The 20,324-nt window shown below is 40.0% G+C and overlaps 1 protein-coding gene across 3 annotated transcripts in view; it reads right to left on the reverse strand.

The window, feature by feature from the left end:
• Positions 1–20,324, reverse strand: part of ZMYM2 (zinc finger MYM-type containing 2) — a 123,350-nt gene that overhangs the window by 63,619 nt on the left and 39,407 nt on the right. For all 3 annotated transcript variants that reach the window (XM_055134253.1, XM_055134245.1, XM_055134236.1), the window contains exons 3-5: positions 17,849–18,134; positions 15,532–15,697; positions 13,998–14,210 (exon numbers count right to left, since the gene is read on the reverse strand). In XM_055134253.1, the coding sequence (XP_054990228.1) occupies positions 13,998–14,210; positions 15,532–15,697; positions 17,849–18,134 (665 nt within the window). The remainder of the gene's footprint in view (positions 1–13,997; positions 14,211–15,531; positions 15,698–17,848; positions 18,135–20,324) is intronic.

The following is a 20,324-nucleotide window of genomic DNA, read 5'->3' on the forward strand; positions in this document are numbered from 1 at the left end:
TATGTGGTACCAGAGATTGAGCCTCGGTTAAACCACTTGAGGAGCCTTACCCACTATTATCTCTTCAGCCATTGTTGTCTACTGTAAGTGAGATTTTTCTTCCATCAAACTGTGTGTGTATGTATACATGTATTTTTGCATTTTGTTTTCTAATTGACTTTAAATACCTGCTGCATAAATGAATTTGGTTGATTTTCTTTATTTTAAACTTGAACCGACACATAACAAATCTCAGACCGAGGAGCTCGCTGCAGACATGCCTCCAGACTTTGCAATAGGCCACTCTCTCGCCGGGCTACTCCAGACAGGAGCAGGAGCTGTCCCTCCGCCTGGCCCCTAGGAACCCCGACAGCCACCATCTTCCAGAACTCAATGAAAAGTCCAGGTATGTGGGACAGTAGCGACAAACACCAGGCCTCACAGGACAGGAGAGGAGACGGTTCCTTTCCTTCCCTCTGCCCAGATGGGACTGAGATGATCCCCAGGAACTGCCCCTGGCTACTTATTAAGCTCCTAAATGGCCACGATCCAGACTGCGAAACAAATCTTTGAACCAACCAGCTCGCTGCAGAGATCTCTCCAGACACTAGTTATTAAAATTTTAGAATTCCAGGAGCACATGAGAGCGGCCACATGACATTATATGCTATTCATAACAAGCAATACAAAACAAATTGTCTGGCACTGCCTTTTCAGCAGGTTTGAGTGGTAGTGGGAAAATTCCAATTAATAATGGTGAGAATGGTGTCAAAATATTGAATGTAATCAAAATAGAGAGAAAGTATTGTGGAAAATTTCTGCCACACAGGCAGGGGAAGGGTTGGAATGGGGGAGTACTGGGGATTTTGGTGGTGGAAAATTTTGGTGGTGGAGGGATGGGTATTTGATTATTGTAGACCGAAACTCAAACATGAAAGCTTTGTAACTGTATCTCACAAAGATTCAATAAAAAATAAGAAAATAAGAAAAAAATAAAACCCTAGATTTAAGAAAAACAAAAAACTTTGAACCATTATATGGTTATAGTGGTTATAACCATCATATTATATAATGTTATAAGAGAAGACTTTTGTTTTGGGGTCATACCTGGCAGTGCTCAGAGATCACTCCAAATGTACTATGGGGATCATATGTGGTATTAAAGATAAGCAGCATACAAAGCGAGTGCCTTAGTCTCTTGAGTATCAGAAATAGTTTAACCTTGGGGCTGGAGCAATAGCACATCGGGTAGGGCGTTTGCCTTGCATGCGGCCGACCCAGGTTCGATTCCCAGCATCCCATATGGTCCCCTGAGCACCGCCAGGAGTAATTCCTGAGTGCAGAGCCAGGAGTAACCCCTGTGCATTGCCGGGTGTGACCCAAAAAGCAAAAAAAAAAAAAAAAAAGAAATAGTTTAACCTTTTATAATTCTTATTCCCAATATTGTTTTTATTTACTTGATGGTGTTTCCTAATAATTTCAACATAATTTCATATAGTGGAAATAATATATTTTCCGTGTGAATGCCACATTAGATGCTGGTTTAAGGCTGAGCTAAATTTTAACTTTTATTATAAAGAAGTATTGGTATTTGTGAAGTATTAAGTATTTTACCAAAACTGAGTGTTGAATTATGAGAATTCTTTTCAATACTAAAGATAACTGTCCGGATCCCTTAAATATGGAGGTCAGAGTGGATAGGGTGTTTGCCTTGCACATGGTCAACCCAGGTTAGATCCCTGGCATCCAATGTGATCCCCTGAGCACAGCCAGGAGTAATTCCTGAATGCAGAACCAGGAAAAACCCCTATGCATTGCCAGGTGTGACCCAAAAACCAAAATTTTAAAAAGTGAAGAGTCTGTGTAATGAGAACTACAATAGTGTTAAAAGCTATACAACAAGGTATTAAGAAGCAGGAAGACATTTCACATTCATGGATAAATACATTAAAAATGTCCATTCTAAGAAAGTCAATAAAGTATAATAGAATGCCAACTAATATTTTTTTAAAAAAGCAAAACCTTAAGATTTATATAAACCCTAAGAGCCCAAACACCAACTACAATAATAAGAAAAGAAAAATGGAGGACTATTCCTGATATCAAGCTGTAACAAGAAGTGACAATAATTAGGTCCATTCACTTATATTTATGACAAATGAGCTAAAAACTATACAATGGAGAATGGAGTCTCTTCAATAAATGGTGCTAGGAAATATGCAAAATAAAATAATAAGGCTGGAGCGATAGCACAGCAGGTAAGGCGTTTGCCTTGCACGCGGCCAACCTGGGTTCGATTCCTCGCCCCTCTCGAAGAGCCCAGCAAGCTATTGAGAGTATCTCGCCCACACGGCAGAGCCTGGCAAGCTATCCGTGCAGTATTTGATATGCCAAAACAGTAACAAGTCTCACAATGGAGACGTTACTGGTGCTCGCTCAAGCAAATCGATGAGCAACGGGATGACAGTGACGGTGACAGTAATAATTGTAATAATAATAATAATAATATGGGACTCAATCCCAACAGCAAGGGAAATAAAGATAAATAGTTCTGATACATTAAGTTAAAAGGCTTTTCTATAGCAAAAAACAAGGAAACAAAATGAAAGGACAGTTTGAGTGGGAGAGGAAGATAAATTATTCATACAATGAGAACAAAAACAGGATAGAATATGAACAAAATATTTGAATAAACACATCTCCAAATGTGATGGTGAGCAAACATGCTCACCATCACTGATCAAATTAAGGAAAGCACAAATTAAGGCCCTAATGAGATACCACTTCACCCCTGTGAGAATGGCATACATTAAAAGCAGCAATAACAACTGTTGAGAAAGTATAGAAAAAGGAACTCTTCTACTCTGATTCTGGGAATGGAAATTGGTACAATGATTTTGGAAAATGTTATGGGGGCTTCTGAAAATCAAAAGATAGAGCTACCATAAACAATTTGATCTAACAATATCATTTCTGGGTGTCTATCCAAAAAATATTTATAGAAAAAAATTTCATTCACCACTCCCAGACCACAATTATTTACAACACCCAAAACACACAATAAACTAAAACGGCCTAAACAGATCACTGATTATAAAGTACATTTATACCATAAAGAACTGTTCAACTATTTTTTAAAAAGACAGAACGTTGCATTGGCAACAAAATGAAAGGAATTGGAAGCAAATAGCACTATACACTGTCGCCCCTTTGTTCATTGATTTGCTCGAGCAGGCACCAGTAACATCTCCATTGTGAGACTTCTTGCTGTTTTTGGCATATTGAATATGCCAAGGGTGGCTTGCCAGGCTCTGCCATGCGGGCAGGATACTTTTGGTAGCTTGCCAGGCTCTCCGAGAGGGACGGAGTAATTGAACCCAGATCGGCCACGTGCAAGGCAAACGTCATAACTACTGTGCTATTGCTCCAGTTCGGAAGCAAAAAAGTGAAGCCAAATAACACAAAAGGAAAGTTAAGCATTGGATGATTTCCCCTGAAAATGAAATGAGGAAATAAAACTGATTAACAAGTGGAAATCAGTAATAAAACTGAGATTACTTATCAAGGGATTTGCAGGTGAGATATAGAGGGGGAGAGGAGGCTGCTTTAAAGATTAATACAAGAATAGAAAAAATAGGAAGCCAGAGAGACGAATATCAGGAAAGACAATTGCTTAGTAACCAAGTAACTCAGTTTCAATCTCCAGCATCCCATATGGTCTCCTGAGCACCACCAGGAATGATTCCTGAGCCAGGAGTAACCCTTCAGCATCACTGGGCATGGCCGAAAAAACAAAAACCACAACAAAAAAGAAGGGAATAATAGAGTATTGAGTCGAGACTGATAGAAGAGGAGCCCTTTCCATTGTGCTCCAATCCTCCGCATCTTCTGTCTCAGCCTTTACTACCTATCTTCCAGGCAGGCTGCAGCTTTTTCCTAAAGTTGTATATGTGTGTTCTATTTTCAACCTAGAACCCTGTGAAGCCTCCCTACCTTCTTGATACCTGCCACCTGTCTACTCTCTCTACTCGTTATTTAGTTGCCACTTGGGTTTAACAACCCTTTGCACTTTTCTGAGTCTTTTCTGGCTGCCTTAACTATATATTGCTTCTTAAATATGTCCCTCCTGCATTTTAATAAACACCACCCCAGTACAAGAATCAATCCTGAAGTTTTGTTCTCCTTTTAGGAGTCACCATTAGCAGGATAGGATATGTACAAAGAGGTGTAATACACACCTGAGAAGTTCAAGAACTTGGCTTTGATCTTCAGCATTGCAGAACTCTCTGCCAGGCCAAATATCTCCGAGAGTGATCCTAGTATCCCCACCCCAACACTGCTGAAAGTGTCCCCTGCTTTTTAAAAAAAGAGTTCCCACTACCCCAGTACCTAGTCAAGTATCCAGAGTTTATAAAATCTTGGGCACAAGAGATAGTACAGGGGTGAAGGCAACTATTTTGCATGTGGCCGATGGCAGTTCACACTCCGGCATTTTTATGGTTCCCAGGACAGAGCTGTCCCTGAGCAGAGCAGAAGTATGCCCCCAAGCACAGCTGGGTGTGGTGCATGACCCACATATACATTTCCTTTCATAACACACAAGATGGTTCACTTAAACCCTGTCTGGAAAATTTAAAAAGTAACAATAAAAATAAAAAACAAACACTACTCAATCACCTGCGCAAAGGCTATGAGAAAGACCATCCACACATGATGGGCTGGGAGTGATTGTACAGTGGCTAGGACCCTAGTCCTGCATGCAGCTAAGCCAGGATCAAGCCCCAGTGTCCCATATGGTTCCCCGAGCCCTTCCAGGAGTGATCCCTAAGTGCAAAGGCAGGAATACGCCCTGAGCACCACTGGGTGTGAGCAAAAACAACAAAAAAAAAAAGGTAAAACTATAGACATATTTTTATTTTCAACAATGCATGCCTAAAATTTATAATGTAAAAATTAAAAAGCAATTAAAATATTCCTAAACAAGATCACTTACATAATAAATAGAATAAAATTGATTATCTATATAGAAGCCTATATAAAATATATATTTTAATATATAAAATAAAATGTATTTTCTATATAGAATACAAGGGTTTATTAAGTTAGTATATTTAAATTACACTTAAGTTTGAAGACGTTTCAGTACCAACACAAATGTGAAAAAGACAGTCATTTTAATTCTAAAATTTATGTGGAAAAAAAATGAAATATATATATAGTGGGAAAAAGTATATTGAGAAAATTCTTGTTTACTAGATACTAAGATGTACTATAAAATATTTACTAATAAAAAATCATGTAAAGAGTAGAACAAGAAGACAAACCAATGGAATAGTGGGTCCTGAAAGAAGCATGTAAAAATTTAAAATTTAACATAAAAAAAGATTAAACAGGGGCTGGAGAGATAGCACAGCAGGTAGGGCGTTTGCCTTGCACGCAGCCGACCCGGGTTCAAATCCCAGCATCCCATATGGTCCCCTGAGCACAGCCAGGGGTAATTCCTGAGTGCAGAGCCAGGAGTAAGCCCTGTGCGTTGCCAGGTGTGACCCAAAAAGAAAAAAAAAAAAAGATTAAACATATAATCAAAGTGGCATCTCGATCCCCCAAGTACAATTTAAGTAATTTTCAAACAGCTGAATGCAGACAATAAGATCCTATTTCTATTCAGTTATATACCAGAATGAATTCCAAGGATTAAAGATTTAAATTTCAAATGAAGGCTTATATGCATCTGTGACACAGAAAAGAGGTATATATATGTCTATATACCTACATATAGGTATATGAGACCCAAACTATAATAAAAACAAAAAACTATGCTATCACCTGAGTGCAGAGCCGGGAGTAAGCCCTGAGCACCATCAGGGGTATCATCCCCCACCCCACACAGCCCCCCCCCAAAAAAAGTGCCTGTCAAGAAAACAGGATAGAGGGTGGGAGGGAAACTGGGGACATTGGAAGTTCACAATGGTGGTTAAAATTGGTGATAAAAATTGTATGACTGAAAACTCTATTTTAAAAGTTTTGAAAACCATGGTGCCTTAATAAAATAATTTTAAGTGAAGGCTTACAGAGAAAACATAAATAGTACTCATGTAGCCTAGAGTGAAAAAAGAACACAAAGCAAAATCTAGAAAAACAATTTTTTAAAACAATTAAAATCTTGACACAATTTTTAAAAATTTATAGGGGCCTGAAAGGTAATACAGGGTAAGTATTTGCCTCACAGGCAAGTAAACCATGGTTCAATCCCCAGCACCACTCCGTAGCCAGAGCACTGCCAGGTGTCCACCTCCAAGCACAAAGTCAGGAGTAGCCCTTCTTAAGCACCACTGGTTGCAGCCCAACAAACTCCCCCCAAATTTCCATGATGAAAAATAAATGTAAGAGACAGTACAAAGGGTTAAGGATCCCCAGTTCCATATGACCACTGTAGGATGACATTACTTTGTCCTTTCCCTCCTTGCCACAAGTAGCTTGTCCCGGTTTTACCCAGAGTTTAGGCTTACCCCAGTCACACCCATCAAGGTGTTCCCGAATCTCTCCCATCCCTTTGTTTAGCTATAATCACTTCTCCATGCTCTCTTCCCCAAAAGAGTTAATCCTCTGGCTTTCCCTTAATCCGACTCTGCTAATTTGCAAGGTCAGACCTTCCTAGGATACTGAATTTATATTATATAAGTTAATATTGCCTTTCTCTTCTTCTTGTGCCTTTTGAATAATTTACTTTAAAGCTATGACTGTTTTGTATAGACACAAGAAGACAATATTATGTTTCTATAACTTGGGAATTAATTGGCCTCGAATATTCCCTCCCGGGCCTCTGCTTTCTCCACTTAAGCCTCAGTTGCCCTCAGTTCCTAGCACCCCAAAGTAGGGTCCCCGACGTGGGACAGGAAGGATCCAGGGCAAGCGGTGAGTTATGTGCTACCCTGGCATCGAGATGGGCCTGGCCAAAGTGCCTAATTCTTAACTATAAGTTAAGAGCTTGATCATAGACAAATGCTGTCATGATCCAATAGTAATTATGAGACTGGGACCCTGCCAGGGATAGGAAAGACTGATCTGGCCTGAGCACTGTAGTCTGAGATTGAGATGGCTCCAGGAGTGCAATTCTATAAGCTTTAATGCATCTCTTATTGTGTCCATACAAAATAATTAATATTATGAATTCTTATATGTTTGCTGGCTGAGGAGAAGAGAAACACGTTCATGGGACTCCGCCCTTGGGTGGATCCTCCTGCTGAAAGAGAATTAAGTCCTAGGAGAAGCATCCCCTAAGGAAAGGAATCTTACCCTATTGATGGTGACCACACCTACGTGTAGGCCCCAACCCCCTGATGCTGTGGAGATTTAACTAGGCTGTGAGAGTGGGTTGGGGGCCAGATCCACGAGCCAGATCCACGGGCCAGATCCACGAGCCAGATCCACGGGGCAGATCCACGGGGAGAGATCCAGGAGAGCGGGAGAGAAGCGGAGGGAGAGAATGAAATAAACGGATCGAGCAACCAGTTTGGCCTTCTTCCTTCTTCCTTCCGTCGCCTGCCCTCGACTGACGGCACACACAACGGTTCTGGGGCACCGGACGCAGGCGGTGAGACAGAGCCGCCTAGAGAGCCCTCGAGTGCACGCGCCCCCTCGGCGTGCTTTAGTGTTTTACAACCACCAGCAGGATTGATCCCTATACAGAGTCAAGAGTGAGATCTAAACACTACCAGGTGTGACTCAAAAAGAGAAGAAAAATACGTAGGCATTTAATGAGAAATATACAACTTAGATTAATTTCACTAATACATATTAATGCCAGTTAAAAAGTTTATAAACATGGAGGTATGGTGCCGCCAGCAGGTCAACCTGTACCTGCGGAGCGAGTGCATCAGCAGCCTGATGGTGCCTTTAGACTTCCTGATACCCTAATACGCTGATATGCTGTGCCCCTGGCCGGACCTCAACAACTTGGGGCCAAGTTTAGCAAGGAATCAAATGGCCAAAAGTTAGGTATGTGGGAGCCACACCCACAAACAACCTCCGACTTAGCTATACAAGCTTATTTATTGACCTTATTTCAGAGACCCATAAATCTTGAAAGAGATCAAAAGCAGCAGTTAGGGCCAGAAGTACAGCACAATGCAGGTGAGCAGGTGCGCCCTGCAGGGCATATGCCAATAGTTTATTTCTCTGGAAAAGATGGACACAAGGGCCATGATTCAGAAACACACAAAAGAACCGAGCAGCTTGCTGCAGAGATGCCTCCGGACTTTAAGCCAGGCCGACTTCACTGGGGTGCCTCAAATGGGGGCAGGCATCGCCCTTCTACCTGTCCCCAAAAAACCCAGCAGTTGCCAACTTCCAGAACCCAATGAGAAGTGTAGGTACGTGGATCCAGTGACAGCAAACTACAGGCCTCAAGAGATAGGGGATGGGCTGGTCTTTCTCATCTCTCAACCCCCCCACCATGCCCCATGGGACCCTGGAGGTCATGCCCGCAAACTGCCTCAGACTGCAACTTAAGCTCCTTAACAGCCATGATCCAGAGATACACAAAGGAGTCCCTGACCAGAGGAGTTCACTCTAGAGATTTCTCCAGACCCTAATTATCTAAAATTTTAGAATTCCAGGAGCATGCTGTTGCTCTCAAGGCTGCTCGACATCTTATGGTATTCATAACAAGCAATACAAAAGGGAGTATGGGAGAGACTGTCTGCCACAGAGGTAGGGGGAGGGCTAGGATGGGAGGGATACTGGGGATCTTGGTGGTGGAAGATGTGCACTGGTGGAGGGTTGGGTGACAGATCACTGTATAACAGTAACTCAAACAGGAAATCTTTGTAACTGTATCTCACTGTATCACTGTCACTGTCATCCCCTTGCTCATCAATTTGCTTGAGCGAGCACCAGTAACATCTCCATTGTGAGACTTCTTGTTACTGTTTTTGGTATATCGAATATGCCACAAAGAGCTTACCAGGCTCTGCCTTACAGGCAAGATATTCTTGGTAGCTTCCCAGGCTCTCCAAGAGTGGCAGAGGAATAGAACCTGGGTCGGCTGCGTGCAAGGCAAACGCCCTACTGCCCTACCCACTGTGCTATCTTTCCAGCCCTACTGTATTTCATGGTGATTAAAAATTAATAATTTTTAAAACAATAAAATAAAATTAACATTTTGGATAAAAAAAAGTAATATGGAGTTCATGCCCAATTCAATCAGCTTAATCAATGCCTGAATAAATAGCAGTACTCCTACATTTAAAAAAGTTTATAAACAAGCTAAACCATGTTTCAAAGAAAATGGTTATCAGGGCTGGAGTGATAGAACAACGGGCAAGATGATTAGCATTGCATGTGGCCAACCAAGGTTCAATCCCAGGCACCCCATATGGTTCCCCAAGCCCACAAGGAGTGATCCCTAAGCACACAGCTAGGAGTACAGACCCGCTACGGTGGCCCCCCCAAAAAATTTTTTTTAATTTTTAAAAAGACTTATTTGGGGCCTCTAGTGCAGTTTCAGGGGATGTGTTCTTTTACATTAGGGTTTGTTCAGATTCTGGGGACACTGGTTCTGGGAAATGTACACTGCTAGAGAAATAGGTGCTGGAATACTGTGTGACTGAAATCTAATCATGAACGGCTTTGTAATGCTCTATCCCAGTGATTCAATAAAAAAGTTAAAAAAAAAAAAACAATGATAATGGCTACATCTGAGAAGGCAGAAGGGGATAGTTAATTAAGGAGAACATGTAATTTTAGTTCCTTGAACTATGATCTTAAAAAACAAAAGGCATAGATTTAATCCTTTAATGGGATTACCATTAATCTTGTCAGTAGTGATTACTGATTCTACAACAAGGCAAAGCAAGAACATAACAATAATTTCACCAAGACAGAAATTGGTGGAGTTAAGATTTAACCCAGACCAACCAATTAAAGTCATACTAAACCCCCTAGGTATCAGAAAACTACAAATGATTTGCTACATGCCCAAGAGGAGAAGAGGAAAAATGGGGACACTGATGGAGGGAAGGGTAATCTAGTGGTGTTAGAGCACTAAATGCCTGAAACATAAGTAAAATCAACAACTTTGTAAGTCACAGTATTTTTAATAAAATTGAAAATGTTGTATCATGAACAGGAGCGATAGCACAGCAGATAGGGTTTGCCTTGCACGTGGCCAACTCGGGTTCGGTTTTTCCTGCCCCTGTTGGAGAGCCCAGCAAGCTACTGAGAGTATCTCGCCCGTACGGCAGAGCCTGGCAAGCTACCCATGGCATATTCGATATGCCAAAAACAATAACAAGTCTCACAATGGAGACGTTACTGGTGCCCGCTCAAGAAAATCAATGAACAAAAGACGACAGTGCTACAGGATCATGAACATCAAACACTATGAGATCTAATCCTTCCCATCTCCAAAGCTAGTCTTCCTTAAATTGATGAATCTCAAGTATGATACTACCAAACCAAGTTCTATAAAAGCAGCAACTTTATTTTACCTCCTACTAGAATGTACCAGCAACACAGTAGGTAGTAAATTAGTTAGTCATAAAAAATTACAGATGAACTTTTGCATTAAAAGCTCCATTTAAGCATATATGCTGCCTGAGCCCATGTGTTGCTTGCTACTATGTGGCCGAGCACATGTGTCGCTCACATCTCCCATCTTGAGATGTGTACTTTCATGCATTCATGTCTAGTGCTAGGATGTATGTAAGGGCTCTCTCCACCTTTGGAGAAGCCCGCATTCTTTCTTGAGCGCGTTACTCTTAATATTCTCTCTTCCACTTATCCCTTCCTCCTTCCCTCAAAAAGCCTCTAAATAAAATCTGTTTACTTTAAAAAAAAAAAGCTCCATTTAATAAAAAAATTGATGACCAAAGTCCAAACAGAAAAATGAGTAAAGATGCAAACAAATATGCTAACAAAAAAGGAAAGACAATCATATCTGAAATGCAATTAACTGCAGTATCATCCCCAATATAAGGGTTACAAATAAAATACTAACAGCATTTGACCAATGAAAAGGATAAGTTAACATTCTATTCAACAGACTAAAAAGAAAAGTCACTTCCATATATATTACTATTCAGTAATTACTTTATATTACTTTGGTAAGGCAAATTAGTACATGTGCATTTCACCTTTGGCCAACCATTCTGAGACTTTGCCTTAAGAGAAACAGGAGATAAAGCACTTACTTTGAATACCACTATAGTGCCCTGACACTACCAGGGGTCACTACTGAGACCATGAGGTGTAGTCCAAAGTCCCCTCTTCAAATTAAAAAAAAAATAAAATCCATCCTAAAAATCACACCTCCAAAGGACAAGGTAAAGCATAGTCTAGGTTATATCTGGAATAGCAGAAGACTGTAAGTAACCAATACAAACAACAGCAAAAATAAAATTACTATATATATATATATATATATACACACACACAGCCCCGTGGTTACTGGCATGTAAACTAGCTCAAGCAACAATATACTACATCAATAAGAAGAATTTTTAAAAGATACTATTTGTAGCATTTGATGTAAAAATATTGCAACGATGACAAATTTTAGGATACAAAAAAGTAAATAACCTACCATGAGTAAGCATTAAATTACAAAGGGCTGCAAACACTCACATATTTCCATCATAGATGTAAAAGATATATAAAATCTTAAGTGCACGGGGCCAAAGTGATAGAACAAGAGATAGGGTGCTTGCCTTCCACATGCTCAACCAACCAGGGTTCAATCCCCAGCATTCCATACGGTCTCCCGAGAACCACCAGAAGTAATTCCTGAATGCAGAGCCAGGAAAAAGTCCTGAGCATAGCAGGGTGTGGCCTCCAAAAAAACCCAAAAAAACCTTAATTGCAAAGGTAATATTAAAACACAGTAATTAGGAAATGCTAAGTGCACGAATAATGTTAAAAAATAATTAGGAAGTGATAAACTCATTACTGTTACTGCCATGAATTATCTACCCCAAATTTTTATCTTAAATCCTATTCCCAAAGAGACTGTTAAAGAGAATATAAGCTTAAAAGGAGGTAATTAAAGTTAAATGAAGCCCTAAAGGATGTGGTCCTAATCAGACAGGACTGATGTCTCTCAAACACAAAAAAACCATTCTGAGGACACAGAAATGAAACTAACTAAAAGCCAGAGAGATCTCATGAAAAAACACCACAGGGGCCGCAGCACAGAATAGTGGGAAGAGTGCTTGCCTTGCAGCAGGCCCTGGTTCTATCCCTGGCACTCCATACTGACCCCCTGAGCATTGTCAGGAGTTAATTCTTGAGTGCAGATCCAGGACTAAGCCCTGAGAATCTCCGGGTATACTGCCCCACCCCCCCAAAGCCCTGTCCACCCCTCCAAAGCAAATGAACTATCTATACATAAAAGTATATTCATCTTGGATTTTTAAGCTCCAGAATCATGAGAAAATTAACTTATTATTTAAATCCTATTTTGTTATGGTAGCATTAGCAAACTCATACAAATATAATTAAAGTTTCAATAATTTTACTTTTAATAATCAGCATTCTAAGATTATTGAAATTCCTGATTATTTTAACTTTAGCAACTACAAAAAGAGATGAGGAAAATACACTGATAAGAAATGAAGTAGGGGTCAGTGATGATACAACGGTATGACACTTTCCTTGACACAAGACCAACCCAGGTTTGATCCCCTGCACCCCACCTGATCCCTAAACCTCCAGAAGTGATCCCTGGGCAGAGCTAGAAATAAGCCCTTAGCACCACCAGGCATAAACGCACCCAAAACCCGCCAAATAGAACTGGAAAGCATAGAAAAAGTAGGTGGCTCTTTGCATTAAAAAATGTTAAATTGAGCCAGAGAGAATACAGCAGGTAAGGTACTAGGCACTGCACACAGCAGGCCAGGGTTTGATCCCCGGCACCCCCAATGGTCCCGGGCACCAACAGCAGTGATTCCTATGTGCAGAGCCAAGAGTAACCCCTATGCATCCAGGGTGTAGCCCACAAACAACACACACACTCTCTCTCTCTCTCTCTCTCTCTCTCTCTCTCTCTCACACACACACACACACACACACATTAAGAATGATGCAGAAAAATACAAAATAATAAAAACTGAAAATCAATACCTAAGAGGATCAAGAGACTCTAACAGAAGACATAAATGGGAGCTGTACTTAAGTTTCTCCTCTTTTTATATAGTTTGCTTTTGAACCATATGTATAAATTAAATAAATCAGAAGACCATAAGGACCAGTGAGAGTCATCACAGGGCAAGATCTCTGGCACATCACAGTCCCAAGCACCACCAGGAATAACCCCAAGAAAAATGCCAGTAGTAGCTCCTAAGCACTGCCAAACATGCCTCTCCCTCCCCCCCAAAAAAAGCCCTTAAAATTAAGATCTTAAGATTTTATTAAGAAACATGGGGGGGGGGGGGGGCAGGCGGGGAGCGAGCGCTGGAATAATAGCACAGCGGGTAGGGCATTTGCCTTGCACAAGGCCAACCGGAGTTGCATTCCCAGCATCCCATATGGTCCCCTGAGCATCGCCAGGGGTAATTCCTGAGTGCAGAGCCAGGAGTGACCCCTGTGCATTGTCGGGTATGTGTGACCCAAAAGGGGGGAAAAAAAGAAATAGGGGGCTAGAGAAATAGGAGAATGGATAGGGCACTTGCATCTATGAGTAATCTCAGACTTTGGTCAGGTGTGACCCAAAACTTAAAAAAAGAAAAAAGGAAATGTAAGATAACCAATCATTTGTAAGCTTTTAACAGTTTTAATGATGATATCTGCAATCTGTCTCCATCTGCACTAAAGAAAATTCCAAAGAGGAATTTTTAGTAGCTTCTTAGTAGGTAAAACCAAGGTTGATTTCCAACAACCTTTAAGTATCTCAGAATTTGTTTTAAGAGGTCATATCCATTATGTGATGACAATAATGGAATTAAACAAGACTCAAGATAAATTTGGTTAACAAATGGTGACAGGACAATATTATTATATTAATTTTTATTAAAGCAAGTTACCTGTTTGTATTCACTGACACAACTTTGACAGCAAAATCTTTTCTGCTGACCATCTATCACCAGGACATTATTCCCAGCCCCTTTGCTGGGCAGGTACTCTCCACACTGTTCACAGCAATTCATTATCAGACCATTAGCCATTCTGTATCTATTAAAGCAGTGGTCACTGCACAGCTTATGAGTCATATTTTTAAAGCTGACTTCATGGCGAATCTAAAAGAAAAACAATTTTAAAAATCTTACTGTAGCAGCATGACAAGATTGGCTAAATTACAAAGTATTCTAACAGAAAACAACTGCCTCAACAACTTTTCTGTTGAAAGCCTGTTTTGGGCAAAGTAGAAATTCATAACATTATTTTGAAACTATATATAAGTAAGGACTACGGAAGGCAGGGGAGAATGCACGAATGTCATTACTATGAAGTTTTCTAGAGACATTAAAAAGAAAAGGTAAAGACCTAGTTTTGATAGTTTTGGCATTAAACTTCTAAATAGACTGGAAATCTTTGTACAAAGCAGAAGAATTGAGACCCAAAGAAAGTAGATTTATGTTTCTGCTGGGTCAGACCCCAGTTCCACCCTCACACATCCTAGAGCATCACTGTACCCTTAGGATCCCACAATCTCTGAATCATCAAAATCAGCAAAGAATCACTAGAAAGGTGCTCCTCCACCAAAAAGATACCAATAAAGTGCTGACAAAAAGAGTCTATCAATATATGCAAGTTAGGCTCAGGTTTCTATTTCCTTTGTTTAATATTTCAATACCAAATATTTTATCAAATATTTCAATACCATAATAAACTGGAGACTGGTAAAAGAATTGGTGTCAAAATATTGTATGCCTGAAACCAAATTGTAAATAACTTTGTAATTCAAGGTGACAAAATTTCTTTTCAAAAATAGAATATGAACTTGGCTGTAAATGCTCCAGATATTATTTTTAAAAAAATAGAAAAGAAACCCAGGTAAGGGGCTGGAGCGATAGCACAGCGGGTAGGACATTTGCCTTGCACGCGGCTGGGTTAGAATCCCAGCATCCCATATCGTCCTCTGAGCAGTGCCAGGGGTAATTCCTGAGTGCAGAGCCAGGAGTAACTTCTGTGCATTGCCGGGTATGACCCAAAAAGCAAAATAAAATAAAAAAAAGAAACCCAGGTAAGTAATATATAAATTTTCCTAGATTATCCCCTATGGAAGGATGGATTATATAAAATATTTATAAAAACTTTAAAATATTCTCATCATGAAAGAGACCATATCTAACAGTCGGTAGGGTTTCTGCCTTGCTAACCCACATTAGATTCCTGGCACCCCATATGGTTCCCCAAGCAATGCCAGGAGTAATTCCTGAGTGCAGAGCCAGAAGTAACACTTGAGCATTGCTGGGTGTGCCCCATAAACCAAAAAGATTTAAAAAAAAGAGGAAAAAAAAAAAGAAAATAACAGTGATGAGTATGTAGTAGCAATTAAAGTTAAAAATATTCCATTACATATAACTAATAAAACTGACAAAACACAAAAATACATACCTCTGTTAGTTTACCACAAATTGTACATCTTGATTTATTTAGAGCTCCTTTTGTAGGATTCTGCTTATCTTCATAGAGAGACAAACAAGACGTACTACAGAATTCCTGGAAGGATTCACTTGAATCAACTTGAGCAACAATGGTTCCTTTCATTGTAGTTATATCTCTGAAAAATAAGGGAACAACAAATTCTATTTTTAAAATAATCAAATAAAAGTTTAACAAAAAAATGTTTTTAGGGGGTGGAGTGACAGCACAGTGGGAAAGGCATTTGCCTTGCACGCAGCCGACCTAGGTTTGAATCCCAGCATCCCATATGGTCCCCTGAGCACCGCCAGGAGTAATTCCTGAGTGCAGAGCCAGGAGTGACCCCTGTGCATCGCCAAGTGTAACCCAAACAGAAAAAGAAAAAAATTTTTAAAAAAAGTTTTTAAATCTCCATAGATTAAAGGATCAAACACCATTTTAAAACCCACTATGCAGCTTTAATTATTTGAAAAATATTTGAAATTATTTTAATTATTTGAAAAATATGAATATGAACATGAAAGTTGGAGAAGGAAAGCTTTTGCACAACCAACTTTATCTTCAAACTCCATAATAAGATTTTATATAATGAAAACAATCAGGGGGAAAAAATGGTAGCTTTAATTATGTGGAGTTTAATGTAAAGGACTAATAACTTACAGAACTATAAATTTGCAATTGTTATCCAATTCCCTTCCATGGTAATTAGAAAGTTTATCTAGGACACAGGAACTTAACATATATTTTTAGAGAATAAACTTAAATACACACCATAACTCAGAAAAATCCCACCATCATTCTGTAGATTTCTAACTGCAATTAGAGATATTTAAAAATAACAATAATGATCACCAATGAAATTACTCCTTCATTCTGAATTTTAAGACCCTACATAGTATAATATACAAATCTACTATAAAGCAACCTAAAAACTACATAACCATGGCTCCGATACTTGAACTTATTATTACAGTTGTAAGAGCACTAAGCCTTTTCGAAAGCTCTAAGATCTAAAGATACATTCCAATTCTTCTCCAAGAGAGAGTAAAATCCCTTTTCTGGTTTACACATACTATTTGATTTTGCTTTCCCTCCCTTTCCCCACACCCCACCTCTATTATGGTGACAGTTATTAAACTCAGGACCTCACACATGCAAGGCAACTGATCTACCAGTGAGCTAAACAATGGCAGAAGGGGCCAGGGACTTAGCTCACTTGGCTTGCATGGGTGAAATCCTGATTCAATTCTTGGCACTGAAAAAACAAACAACAAACAATAAAAAGCATTAAAAACCAAAAAATAGGGGTAGAGACAGCTCAACAAACTGAAGCATATGGTCTGCATCCTAGAGGCCAGGGTTTAAAAACCAGCACCACTTGGCCCCCTGTGCATAGCAAGAGTGACCTCGGAACACCAAGTCAGAGGCAGGCCCTGAGCAATACTGGGAATAGCCTCAAAACACAAGAAAAATACAAAAAGATTTTATCTCTCAAAAAGCTGTTGAGAACTAGAACTGGATTATTCATCAGTGAGGAAGCTAATGACTCAATGTTCAAAACAAATATGTCACTGCACTGTCACTGTCATCCCGTTGTTCACTGATTTGCTCGAGCGAGCACCAGTAATGTCTCCATTGTGAGAGTTGTTACTGTTTTTGGAATATCGAATACGCCACAGGTAGCTTGCCAGGCTCTGCCGGAAAACAAATGTAATCATACTTTTCAATAACCTTTAACAAAGTACAAATTCTGGCCCCAATATATAGTCAACATAAATTGTTTAACTTGTTTTATCTAAACAGAACTTAATGTGTAAATACATACATGAATTTTTACAATTTAAAAGAATTCAAAATGGATCACAAACAAAATTATAGACAAGCTTTTATCTATCTAAACCAATCCCAAAGCCTATGCAAGTTTATTCTATTTTCCCTCTTTTGGGGAGATAGGGGAGTTGGGCCACAGCCATCTATGCTCAGGACTTAGCCCTGGAAGAACTTGGAGAACCATCTGGGGTGCCAAGAATAGAACCTGTGTCAGCCATATGCAAGGCAATTGCCCTGCCCACTATATTATCTCTCTGGTCCCAAGTAGAAATGTCTTTTAACTACAAGCAACCTGAGCTTTATAGAAAACCCTACAAACTCATTACAAGCTTGAATTTGGCTTTAAAATTAAACTAAGTCTAACAACATTTTAAATATCTCTTTGCCTTTAAGACTGATGATTTTCCTAAGATTTCCTATGGATTTTCAAACATGGAATTATGTTAAAAGATAAACCTACTTTTTACACATCACACAGAGCTTCTTTGGGGCAGGTTTGTGAGAAAAGGAGGAAAGGCAGGTGGTGGAACAAAAGAGGTGAGCAGATCCTTTCCGTTGATAAGCTGTCTGTCCTTTCTGCAATGGCTTTTTGCAGTTTGCACAAGTGACTTTAACTGGTTTAGTAGGTTGCTGTTGGGCAGACGGCTGGAAAATCTGTTTAGGAAGCGAGGCCACCGGTGACAAAGAATCCACCCCTGGTTGCTTCTGATTACGAGGAAATGAAGCTGACTGCGAGATCCAAGAATCTTAAAAACAAAATACGAAAGAGTAATGAAACAGGTTACATATATTGAAATTTCTATCAGTTTTAACTTCCCACTTTGTACAAGTTAAAACATTAAGACAATAATACAATTCCTCTTCTTTAATATCGTTGACACATCTTTATAGACTGTGGAAGTAAAGAGTACTCAAGATCAGCACACACATGGGGAGAACATATAAATTCTAAACTAACAATGGCCCAACCCAAGAATATTTTGTTTGCCTCATCAACTTTATAATAAGGAAGCTGAAAAAACTACATTATCTGTACAGCTGTCTACAGCAAAAAGGTAAAGGACACTAGTTTTTTGTTTTGTTTTGTTTTTAATTTTATTGAATCACATAAGATAGTTACAAGCTTTCATGTTTGGATTACAATCACACAATGATCAAACACCCATCCCTCCACCAGTGCGCATCCCCCACCACCAATATCCCGGGTATACCCCTCCTTTCCCACCCTCCCCCAGCCTCCATGGCAGATAATATTACCCATATTCTCTCTCTATTTTGGAGTATCATGGCTTGCAACACAGACACTGAGAGGCCACCATGTTTGATCCATTATCTACATTCGGCACACATCTCCCAGCGCGACTGATTCCTCCAGCCATCATTTTCTTAGTGATTCCTTCTCTATTCCATCTGCCTTCTTCCCTCCACTCATGAAGGCGGCTTCCAGCTATGGGGCAATCCTCCTGACCCTTGTATCTACTATGTTATATTATTCTATACTCCACAAATGAGTGTAGTCCTTCTCTATGTCAAGAACACTAGTTGGATTTTTGGGTGTTTTTTTGTTTTGTTTTGTTTTGTTTTTGCATTTTGGGTCACACCAACGATGCACAGGGCTTATTACTAGCTCTGCACTCAGGAATCACTCCTGGGGGTGTTCAGGGGACCATATGGGATGCTGGGAATTGAACCCGAATCGGGCACGTGCAAGGCAAACACCCTACCCACTGTGCTATTTCTCCAGCCCACAAGGACACTAGTTTTAAAGAATGACTGGCTGAGGTGCTGGAGCAATAGCACAGCAGGTAGGGCGTTTGCCTTGTATTCCGCCAACCCGGGTTTGAGTCCCAGCATACCACATGGTCCCCTGAGCACCGCCAGGAGTAATTCCTGAGTGCAAAGCCAGGAGGTAACCCCTGTGCATCACCAGGTGTGACCCAAGAAGCAAAAAAAAAAAAAAAGACTAGCTGATACTTCAGTACACTAGACTGAGAAGTTACTTAAACTGCACCTGATTCTTCTATAAACTGAAAATGAAACAAACCTCAGGAATGGTAATATTCAACAGATACAATAAGCTTCTGAATAAAACATACAAATCACAAGAAATACTATGATTTATCTGTAAAAATACAAAATATTAATTAACAGAACTTTAAGTACTGTATATACATCAATTTGTATTAGTATGAGCAAACAAGTTTGACAAATATAACACAGGTATAAAGTTTACATGAGCTTATGTTCAAAACAGCTTTTTAAGAACAATTTTTCTTGAAGATGGAACAACAGACAACACAGTGGGTGAAGGGCTTACTTGTCTTGTATGCAGTCAACCAGGGCTCAATCTCAGGCACCTCATATGGTTCCCTGCACCCACCAGGACTGACCCTAAGTATAATGCCTGGAGTAAGCCCTGAGCACTGCCAGCTGTGGCCTCCCCGCAAAAGAAGAACATCTTTTCCTATTGGCAAGAGGAGAGAAGGGGGCGCAGGAAATAACTGAGGGTGTTTCACCAGTGATTCTCAAATATCCACGTCATTGGTTCTGTGCAAGAGCCCGTGGGTGTGATGCTGCTCAGGCGGTGCAGTGCTGGGATATCTGAGCTAGCCCAGCAGTACTGGGGACCCCTGGGGCTGCACTAGTGATGCTCAGGGGATCATGTGGTGCCAAGATTCAAATTCAGATTGAGAGTATGTAAGGAATGCTTTCTAATGGTTATACTGTCTCCTGTTTCTCCCAGGCTTTTTGTTTTATGTTCTGTGCTTCCATATTCTCTTGCACATTCTATAAAAGTAATTATGAGTACTCAGGCCCAGACCTCTACCTAATACCATGCACAAAAGTCAGATCAAAATGGATTAAAGACCTCAACATCAGACCAGAACCCAAAAGTACATTAAAGAAAAGGTCGGCAAAACCCTCCATGATATTGA

The sequence above is a fragment of the Sorex araneus genome, chromosome 1 (genome assembly GCF_027595985.1).
Source record: "Sorex araneus isolate mSorAra2 chromosome 1, mSorAra2.pri, whole genome shotgun sequence".
NCBI lineage: Eukaryota > Metazoa > Chordata > Mammalia > Eulipotyphla > Soricidae > Sorex > Sorex araneus.